The sequence below is a fragment of the Cololabis saira genome, chromosome 14, assembly GCF_033807715.1.
Source record: "Cololabis saira isolate AMF1-May2022 chromosome 14, fColSai1.1, whole genome shotgun sequence".
In the NCBI taxonomy this organism is placed as follows: domain Eukaryota; kingdom Metazoa; phylum Chordata; class Actinopteri; order Beloniformes; family Belonidae; genus Cololabis; species Cololabis saira.
In genome coordinates, this window is record NC_084600.1 from 39,617,267 (window position 1) to 39,628,881 (window position 11,615).

The following is an 11,615-nucleotide window of genomic DNA, read 5'->3' on the forward strand; positions in this document are numbered from 1 at the left end:
CTACCCTAATCAGGAAGCTGAGAGCCAAAAGCTGTTTTAATTTCCGCTGTAGTGCTGTTAATATGCCACTTTATTAAGTTTTAATATTTTTTCAGGCGTAAAAGTAACCGTTAAGATCCCCAACCTGGGCTCAGTTTATCCAAATAACGCCTGTTAAGAAATTATCTCCGAAAATTTCGGGATTTCTGCCTGTCTGCCGGCTCCGGAGCAGATTTATGGGTCCGCGTTAAAGCGACGCAGAGCCTACGGCGTAGGGTACGTAGTCTACGGCGTAACCTAACAGCCTGTATTCCGGTGCGATCTTCGTGAACAACGGGCAAAAATGTGATTATGTACATTCACCGAGTGAATATTATGAAAGTAAAATATATATTTCTCGCTAGAAATGTAATCAAAACTCATTTTTATGCAGAAACTAACTCAAAATATTGATTTTATTCACTAAAAAATAAGAAATGTCCGCCATGTTTTTTTTTTTGGATTCATTCCGCAAATGACGACGAAAAGCATTCTGGGAAATTTTTTGGTCCCTAGGTCAGCGAGTCAGAATCTGAAAACCCTCGCTGTGAAGGGACAGATTCATAGCCACTACCCTCGTTTTCTCCACTCCCCCTAGGTGGAAAGAGGAATTGGGACACCACTACCCTCACGGGAACGCGCAAAATTTAGGGGAAGGGATGAAAACGAGGGGTAGGGGGAGTATTGGGACAGGGCCTTATACTTATAGAATCTGGACATTTTTCCATGAAACTTTCTCTGAAACTGTAAATAAACACGCTGTAAATTTAGAGTGAAAAGAGGATCCAATCCTTAGCCGTCCAGTCTACTGAGGGAAAGGGACGTTGCCAGGGAGACCAAGAGAATCCCAAACTCCAGCTGATGGGCTAATATTCAGACACCTTGATTAAAAATACCAAATCTGAGTACTTACCTTTCCAAAACTACATCTAACCTAAACTTTGGAAGATAATCAAATCTTCATATGGAACTTTAACTTCAAAACAGGAAGAAGCAGAATCCTTCCCGTTTATTGATCAGTAGCGGAGGAGCTGGACCAAGAGGGGCCGGCCTCCTCATTTAAATAATGATGCAGAAATGCATGAAGTAAAAAGAGAAGACGAGGGAATGTAAAAACAAGAAATGCATGTATAAGGAAAAGGAAGAACTAAATATATACATTTCTGCTTTTATTTCTGTCAGTTTTGATCCTCCGTCATTTTTTAACTAACTGCTGTTTTCTGTCTTGAAAAAGAGATAGTCAGACTTAGTCAAGACTCTCACTTTGTTAAATAAGACAGACAACACACTAGATAGGGGTAATAAACACATATCCGGTAATGTAAAAGGGTTGTAATTGCTCTCGGTAGAAAACATGGGTCATGAGTTGGTTTTTCCATCATCGACGTTAAGAATTTCCACAACTAGTGACTCTCGTGGGATTTGACCACACAGGCGACAAATGAGTCTGTTAATCCCACAAACACTTCACAGATAAAGATGTTGACTTCACCTGTCAGTGGTTCCATTGCTGATTCACCTAAAGATGTTTTTATAATGTCAAAGCAGTTTTAAGGCACATTCTACGGTGGCCTAGACCCGCCATTGCTGAAAATTAAAGAAACGCTGCAAATAAAAAGAAACGCCGCTGCAAATAAAATAAATGCTTTGCAAATAATATAAACGCTGCAAATATAAAGAAACGCTGCTGCAAATAAAAGAAACGCTGTAAATATAAAGAAAAGCCGCTGCAAAAAAAAAAAAAACCACGCAAATAAAAAAGCCACAACGGAAGTGAATTACCGGGAACTATTTTTGCTGATGCACCGGTGTTTTTTACGTGAGGAGAAGAAGAAGACGAAGAGGACGTAAGTGAAAAGGAAGAAATAAGAAGAGCGAGGAATAAGAAGAACAACGAACGAGAAAATAAGTGAAAAGGTTAGTTAATTTTTAATGTGCAACAACGGTGCATCGGCAAAAATAGTCCCCGGTAATTCACTTCCGTTGTGGCTTTTTTATTTGCGTTGTTTTTTTATTTTATTTGCAGCAGGGTTTATTTTATTTGCAGCGGGGTTTCTTTATATTTTCAGCGTTTCTTTTATTTGCGTTTCTTTTATTTGCAGCGGCATTTGTTTTTTTTATTTTCAGCAATTGCGGGTCTCGGCCACCGTAACATTCACATTCAAACAGATGAACTTTCAAAAAAATAATGATTCTAAAGTCGTTAAAAAGGCAAAAATAATCACGGTTGAGCTGAACCGGTGCCGGTGCTGAAGACGGGGGGGGAACCCTCACCTGATGCGGGTGAAAGCGTAGAGCAGGTACGCCGCCGTGTTGCCCCTGTCGTCCAGCATCTTGTCGAAGGAGAAGACGTAGTCGTTGATGCGGTTGTGGGAGAGGTCGGCGTACTTGATGCAGCCGAAGGCGACAGCTCTTTGGGCCTTGATCAGCTCCTCCGGAGTCAGCGCCTGCAGGGAAATCATCCCAACACCGTCACGTTTCCTGCACATCACTACTTTACCAGAGCTATGATCGTTCACGAAAACGAACGAAATAACGAAAACTAAAATTGAAAAAACTATTTAGTTAACTGAACTAGGGCTGTGCGATTAATCGATTTTAAATCTAAATCGGATTTATTAATCACAATCGATGTTTAAAAAAGGAAAATCGATTTCCCTTTTTTGCAGCTGGCTGCATTACATACAGAGCCCGTCTAGTCATATTTGTTTGGTCAAGAAAATTGTAAATGTTGTCACTTTACTAAACTCAAGGAGGATTTACAGGATCTTTCAATGGCACTTCATTCCCAAAAGGGAAATTTGTTTGCTCTTTTTCTTTAAAAATAAAGATAAAATATTTGAAACAATTTATTCCATTGTCTTTTGTAGTTTTACCAAAAAAAAAAAAATCGAAAATCGGGTTTTCAGAGAAAAAAAAAAAAAAAAAATCGGGATTTTATTTTTGTCCAAAAATCGCCCAGCCCTAAACTGAACTAAATAAAAACGAAAATTAAAAGACAAAAATGATAACTAACTGAAACTATATTGCGTGTTTAGAAAACTAACTAAAACGAACTGAAATTATAGATATAATTTTCTCCGTTTTCATCCCTGTCAATATAAGCCTCTTGGCCGTTTATCTCCAACTGGCAGCTACGGCACCTGAACGCCTCACGGTCCGTGACGTCAAAACTAAAACTAATAAAAACTAAACTAAAACTAAGCATTTTTGAAAATATAAACTAATAAAAACTAGCAAACCCACTAGAGCTGGGTATCGATTCAAATGTCAAGAATCGATTCGATTCCGATTCTTAAGATTCAGAATCGATTATCACCATTTGATTCAATCCGATTCGATTCGATATTGATTTGGGTTAGTGTTGCCTGGATTATATGACTGTAAAATAACTATTGAAATAATAATTTCACAATAATTAGTGTGAAATAACTAAGAAATAAATAACTCAAATAGTCATTTCAATATCCATTTAAAGTGCAAAAAAAAGAAAGAAATTGCAACAGCTCAAGCAGTAAACAGATTATTTTAGCTTGTCTAATTTATTCTGTCACCAGACACACAGATTGCCATGAAGCACCTTTCAGGTATTTCATGACAAACCGTGTCCGATAACAGAGAAACCAAACAAGCTATAGTAAATATAGATAATATGAACTTCATTGAACTAATATAACATTTAGAAATTTAAGCTGAAATGTCCAGCATTTTCTCTAAAGAAAAGTTAATTTAGTTCAGGAGTTTTCAAAACTACTGGGATTAAAGTTTACCAGGCAAAAATGTAATGATGGAAAAAAAAAAAAAAAAAAAATTGTAATAAAAAAAAAAATCGATCTTTAGACATACAAATCGATTTTTAGGAATTAATATGAGAATCAATTTAGAATCAGAAAATCGATTTTTTTCAAAACAGGCCTAAAACCCACACTAAAAACAAATTAAAACTAACTGAATTGAAGTGGAAAAAGTCAAAACGAAATAAAACTAATCTAAAATGAAAAATTCAAAACTATTATAACCCTGTACTTTACCCAGCGCTGCTTACGGAATCAACACGATTGATAAATGTAAGTTTGGGGTTTTGTGTTGATTCCTCCCCTCAATCACTCTGCAGTTACTGAAAGCAGCGCCTCACTTTGAGCTTCTGACAGTGGAACTATTGTGATTCAACCCTAATAATGACTTCTATTTATTAAACCTCTGGCAGAGATTAAACTGACTTAAGTCAAAGCCTTCCCTTGAACCAGCGTGGGACGTTTTGATACCACGGGGAGGGAAGGGGAGGATTACGAGCAAAGCGATTTGAATAGAAAACAAAAGTTGCAGTCAAGCAGAACATAAGAGATTGAAAGGTAAAAGTGACATGAGAAGACTCCGCAAAACAAAACGCCAGGAGACGGGTTTGAAAAAACATAAAAGCATAAATGTTAATCCAGGACAAAACAAGAGTAAATGTAACTTTTTAATAGCAACAAATGTCCTGAAAAAGTAAATAAATGTTATATTTCAATAAGCAACTTCAAGGACAAACGGTTACATCTGCTTACAACGGCAGGAATTTGGCGGAGTTTCACGTGGAGAAACGATAAAAACAGATGTAAACCTTGCTTTGCTAAAATCTCCAAGAGGTCTCCATCATCAACTACAGCTAATGGCTGTGCATTGATTATTCCTCCCCATCTTTCTGATCAATCATTTAGTCTATAAAAAGGTCAGAAAAAAAAAAAAAAAGAAGTTTCCTCGCATCACGGGGAGGCGGCTGGATTACTTTGCTTTGTTTCCCACACTGAGGAAAACTTAATGACGCCATTAAATCTTTGAAGCTGCTCAGCGGGCAGAGTGACCTCTAAACAAACTACCTGCACATCCATAATTTTATTTCCACATAAGCTATGGTATTTTTAAAAGTTCTTCAGCTCTTCTGTGGAAATGTTTAGAGCAGCAAAGTCACCTGAAGTAATTGAGGGGAAGTCACTCCCGACGAGAGCCGGGGAGGATGTCTGAACCCATAAAGTCAGACAGCAGGACTGGATTCAAAAGACGACTTTATGGCCGCGCGGTTAATGATGTGTTGGTCTAAATTGAGCGGCCGACGCGGATCTGACCCGTAGAGGAGTGGGCTCTACCTCTGTGGTAGCAGGGATGGAGGTTTAACGGTAGATTCTCTGAGGTTTAACGGTAATCTAGAGGTCTGGGGTGGTCCAAGTAGATCTGGATCGTTTCCAGAAGATCCCACATTGCGTTGGATTTCGTTTTTTGTACAGTTTCGCTTATGTCAGTAATTCTCAGCTCCTTTGAGACCACGTTTCCTGCCAGTGGGATGGCAGGCAATCCCAATACACCCCCTACTTTCTACACTACCCTAAAAAAGAGTCACAGATTTTAGGGCACTTGAAATCTTCCAGGGCCCTCAGGGCCCTGTCCAATACTCCCACTCTCCTACTTTCAGCACCACACTAAAGCTGAAGCTGAGAGCCAAAAGCTGTTTTAATTTCAGCTGTAGCGCTGTTAATATGCGACTTTATTAAGTTTTAATATTTTTTCAGGCGTAAAGTACCGTTAAGATCCCCAACCTGGGCTCAGTTTATCCAAATAACGCCTGATAAGAAATTTGATCTGATGTTTTTCGGCGATGAGAAGAGCCGCCGGCTCGGAGCAGCAGCAGCAGTTTCACATACAGACGTGATCGCCGGGTAAACCTGCGCCGTCGTCCGGGGAGAAACCTGAAGATCTGTGGAGAATTACCGCTGGCTGAAATAAATCCTTTAGGAAGATAATGTTGGTTTAATAGAGGAAATCTAACAGTTGTAGCTACGCCTGTTAAGAAATGTGCTCCGAAAATTGCGGGATTTCTGCCTGACTGCCGGCTCGGGAGCTGATTTATGGTTCTGCGTTAAATTGACGCAGAGCGTACGGCGTAGGGAACGGTGTACGGTGCGCGTCGCCGCGTAACCTACGCCGTAAGGCTCTGCGTTGGTGTAATGCAGAACATAAATCAGCCTTTATTCTGGCGAGGTGGTTGTGAAAATACTTTGCAACAACGGGCAAGGGAATGATTATGTACATTCACTGGAGTGAATATTATGAAAGTAAAATATATATTTCTCGCTAGAAATGTAATCAAAACGCCATTCTTTTATGCAGAAACTAATCAATATATTTGATTTTATTCACAAAAAATAAGAATGTCCACCATGTTTTGTTTTTTTTTTATTCAGTCTGCAAATGACGACGAAAAGCATTCTGGGAAATTTTTCTAGCCCCTCGATCATCTAGGGAGCATCGGAAAACCCTCGCTCCATAGGGACAGTTTCATAGCCACTTACACTCGTTTTCTTCACTACCCTAGGTGGAAAGAGGAATTGGGACACCACTACCCTCACGGGAAAGCGCAAAATTTAGGGGTAGGGATGAAAAGTAGGGGTAGGGGGGGGGGGATTGGGACTAGGCCGAAAGCTACTGTAATGACGCATCAGTGTATTTACCTCCCCCTGAGAGGCTTTAGGCTAACATGTACATACCCCGACTCTAAATCACAGCAACAGGAGAGAAAGTGGATTGCTTGCTAAAAAGTGAAAGTCTTTAGTCTTCCTGGTGTTCCCGCATCGCGCTGACCCCCCCCGGGTCTTCGCTGTCATATTTTAAAACAACTAGGTGTTCTTTCATTTTCTAGTTTGGGAAGGTGCATCCTACTTCAGTGGATATGAGGCCTCTGAATCCGTCACAGCGGTTATAAAGTACAATAAATCTCATCCCCCTGGAAGCTGTGACCTCCTGACTGAAGGACAGTCGGTAAAAATGCAGGTCTGTTTATTGAATTACTCTGGAATAGAGCGCGCTCCCAAGAACTGACCCCTGCGGAAAGGTTTTTAGAAGTCCTTAAAAAGAAAAAACAATAACAACTAAACAGATCTTGGATGTTAGGAGCTGGAGACACAGGATGAATGTTTATTCTGCTTCTGAAAGGCAACTTGATGGTATTATATCCACCCCGGTGAGTGACAGTTTTACTAATGATTAACTGACTGTTCGTCTAATCGCCGCGGAGCAATTTAAAGGTTTAAGACGGATCTAAACAGGTGTGGTGGTAAGAGGAGGACGAGAAACAGAAGGAGGGAACATAAAAGTACTAAACACACAATAAAAAAAGCCACTACGTCAAGAGAACTAGCGCTGCAGCTATCGAATATTTTAATAATCGAGTATTCTACTGAAAATTCCATCGATTAATCGGATAAAAAAATTTTTTGTTTAGTTAAAGAGCAATTATTAATATACATAAGACCTTAGATGTTAATTGACATCACTAAAACTAAATTATATAATCCAGTAGGTTCATGGCTGTGCATTTAAAAACCCTGAATTTACACCAGTTGACCAAATTCACTGCCTTCTAGGGATGGGCGGTATGGACTAAAAAATGTATCACGATAATTTCTGGCATTTATCCCGATAATGATAAAAATGACGATAAAAAAAATACCAATTCAACTCCACCTTTGTAACTATAAATCTATCTCATCATCATTTCTTTCTTTCTTTCTTTCTTTCTTTCTTTCTTTCTTTCTTTCCTTATTGCTCATTTCTTTCTTTCTTTCTTTCCTTATTGCTCATTTCTTTCTTTCTTTCTTTCCTTATTGCTCATTTCTTTCTTTCTTTCTTTCCTTATTGCTCATTTCTTTCTTTCTTTCTTTCTTTCTTTCTTTCTTTCGTTCTTTCTTTCTTTCTTTCTTTCTTTCTTTCTTTCTTTCTTTCTTTCTTTCTTTCTTTCTTTCTTTCTTTCTTTCTTTCTTTCTTTCTTTCTTTCTTTCTTTCTTTCTTTCTTTCTTTCTTTCTTTCTTTCTTTCTTTCTTTCTGGCTCATTTCTTTCTTTTTTTCTTTCTTTCTGGCTCATTTCTTTCTTTCATCTTCCTTCCTTCCTTCCTTTATCGTTTTTACCGCGAGATGGCAATTTCTTACCGTGGGGATTTTTTTGACGGTATATCTGTGAACGGTAAAATATCGCCCATTCCTACTGCCTTCACTCAAAAAACTAAGGATCTTACCAAGAAATGTTCTTATTTCTAACCTAAAAATGCCATTACACCTGATAACACACATCACTTAAAAGATTAGGTGTTTTTCCCACGTGTTTCAATTGAACTTTCACTCGTGTCAAGCTAATTTTAAGTTCTAGTTACGGTAAGTTTACGCGTCAGCGTGTTGTGCCGCATTAAATGTAGTCCGGGCGAAATACAAAATCAAACGATTCCTCGAGGCAGAGAAAATTCCTCCATCATTTTTTATAATCGCATTACTCGAATTATTCGAGGAATCATTTCAGCCCTAAAGAGAACACTGCAAAAGAAGACAAATGTGGAGAATAATATAAAACAAATGTAAAGTAGCAGAAGAGGTTCTGTGGTTTGTTTTAATGAGGCGGGTTAGCAGATGGTAGACGTGGGCGCTGACCCAGGAAGAGAGCTGCAGGCGAACCGTGTTGGCATCCATTTCCAACAAACCTCTCACCATTAAAATCAATGTAGTTTAACTGGGAATTGTTATCCACAGTGATCCAGATAACACTCAAAAAAGACAAAAAAAAAAGTCATTTTCTGAAACCACCAACATCCCAGTCAGACGATGACAGCTGTCTGAATAACTGAGGACACGGTACTGATATACTGCAGAAGTTAGTGAAAGATGGTTCATTAACTCAAATGTAGAGAATTTTAGACAGAAAACCCCCACCGACTTCAAGCATGAAGGAGTTTGGGCTAAAGAAAAAGACATAAATGAGATTCACAAGGATACAGTAAATGAGCTCCACGGCCTGAGGTGCAAAGAAAAGGTGATGGTTGTTGAAGATCAGACTCGAGCTTTAGCCAAAACACACCAGTGGGTTCTGTTATGCTCGCTTGCCCTCTGGAATGCCGAACAGATCATATTTAATACATGAATTTGAGAACTTTGAAACACTCCCGCAGAAAAATAGATTTAAAAAAATATTTTTTTTAAATCACAAAATTACTCAATGGATTCATAATACAAAAAAAAAAAATCAGTATTTAGAAATTGTCAAAACAAAATTGGGGTGTTTTTAATTGCAATATATAATATATTGAATATTTTAAAAACACAAAACATTCATGTCAGGTATTAAAGGATTAAAGCTCCTCATTTCGGTAAAATATTTAATATTTAGGTGTGTTTCTAAACCTGCTACAGGAGCCTCTAACAGGGCCGACCCCCTTTAACCGGCGTCCTCTCTATTAAACCGTACCGTCACACAGAACCCGACACTGGAAAAATACGGAAAATGATTCACACTGTAAGGCTGATATGCCGATTGCCTGGATTTATTAAAATCTCAAAAGCAGTCCAATATGGGAGCAGTGCTGTAGTGTCAGAATATTCCCCCTCTGTTGGGTAGAAAATTACAGATCAGGAGCAGCTGTGCTCCCTTAATCTGTCAAGGGAGTTCCCCAGGGTTCAATCATGGCCCACTCCCAATCAGGAAATCAGAAAATTCAATTCAATTTTATTTATATAGCGTCTAATACAATATTATATTATATTCATATTTGACACAATCAAAATTGTGTCAAATATGTGCACATAACATTGTGATTGAGGTTCAACCAGCAAAGTATCTGTGTTTAAGAGAACTCATTCTGCAAACAAAACCTGCAATTGGAAAAAAATAATTAAAAAAAAGAAATAAATCAAGTTCTCTTTTACCTGTAATGCCAAATAATTAAAAAAAAGGTATTTTTCCCATAATTTTTACATCGGGGCTATGTAATGTAATCTCACATGGATGAATACAGTCGGTTTACCAGTTTAATAACAGGTTTATCACCTATCCTAAACCCGTTATTCACCTGTTCACATGCTGTAGCACTTGTGTTGGCTGGTTGGTCTCATCACTGCTGACTAACTCTCAAGTTCATGATTATAATACTAGACAATCTGACAATATTCATCCTCCTTTCAGCCGTACCACTCTTAGTCAGTTCTCCATTAAAGTCAGAGGTTCTTTATTATGCTTTGTGTGCATGCTTGGGAGTATGCGTACGCACCCACACACGCACATTGCAATCATTTATTTGTAAATTTGATGGTGTATTTGCATGTATTTAGCTATTTATTTACATTTCTTTTTTTTTCTCTCTCTTCATGTGTTGCTTTTGTAAAGTTGGATTACCTTGTTTACTTATTATTTGTATTTATCACTGGTGAGAATCCTTCATAAGCCCACCTTGGGTTTCTTTTTTCTCACCTGCACTGCACTAATTATTGTATTGTCACTATTTTTGTATTGTTTTTAATATGTGCGAACAAATAAACTAAACTAAAACTAAACACTGCACAAATCCAACTACTGGTATATCCAGACCTATGTCTTTTCAAAACATCCATGCACATTTCTGTAATTGAAATACTGCATGCTTCTGCAAAAAAAAACGACCAAAAAACTCCTTATGAAACAAACTTAGATCTTTTTAGGTAAAATAGACTTCAAATTTATTTAAAAACAAAAACAATGTCATGTTTTTCTCGTGCTGAATATAAGATACTTGGGTGTGTTCAAAAGAATATTACTTGGCATATTCCTGCTCATGCAGCATGTGTGTTTTAATAGTGAAGAGGGAGTCAAAGTGGCACATATCTGCTCATCACTGGATAAATCGGTGTAAAAATTTCAGCCGTGATAAATAGTTGCGTTCAAGGTTTTTGGGGTGAAATCAGCAACTGTGTGGCGACTTGAGGCCCGAGCTCACGGAGGATAAATAATGAAGGGAAGAGGCCGGCGGCGCGTGCTGGAGTCGGGCCGACCTCTGAGCTCAGCAGTGGAGAGAGTAAAAACATCTGGCGGAGTTTTGCTCCAGCTTGTGTTTTTAAGGTAGCGAGAGAAAGCAGCGGCGTCTGGCTCACTTGGAAGAATTAATGGTTTCTGTGGAGTGAGCTGGTCATTACTGTAAAATACGCCTCGTTGGGGTGAAGCGGAGCCCGGGCTCGGAGCAGAAATAATGAGCTGCTCACTGGACGCCATCCCACTTGCTAAATGCATGCTTATCAAAGATTTAACATTTGACACAAAATGTTTATCTAAAACCATTTAAGTGCAGGCTGAGATAACGTACGCCATTATGCCAATTTCGGCGGAGTGAAAGTGAGTAGGGCTTCTGTCGGAAACTTTCTGCCATTACTCCAAAGTGACGCTTCCTACAGGCCATTAAATATGAAACAGCAGCCGGCTGGACGGAAATGAAAGGCCTTCAAACGCTCAATAACCAAACGCCCACCAACGTGCACTTCTTTTTTTACCACGTCTCTTTAATTCTCGAGCAGAATCACAGCTTTTGGGTCAATGACTGCATTTCCATGCATCAATAACCCTTTTAAACCCGAATATTGGCAATAACCCGAATTTGCACGGCCATGTAAACACCAATAACCCCTTTGAGTAACCTGAATTTGCTCATATTCGGGTTTTTAAAAACCCGAAGTTTTTGAGTCCAGGAAGTTCTTCTAAACACGGAGAAACACAAGACCAGGAGGAGACTAATCACTTCATAAATGTAATTAAGGGTTATGAAAATTTGGGCATTTGT

At 38.6% G+C, this 11,615-nt stretch overlaps 1 protein-coding gene across 1 annotated transcript in view; it reads right to left on the bottom strand.

Annotated features, from left to right (window-relative positions):
• rars1 (arginyl-tRNA synthetase 1) overlaps positions 1-11,615 on the bottom strand; it is a 60,353-nt gene that overhangs the window by 14,712 nt on the left and 34,026 nt on the right. Inside the window, exon 12 of the mRNA XM_061739272.1 lies at positions 2,293-2,465. Coding sequence (XP_061595256.1) covers positions 2,293-2,465 — 173 coding nt within the window. The remainder of the gene's footprint in view (positions 1-2,292; positions 2,466-11,615) is intronic.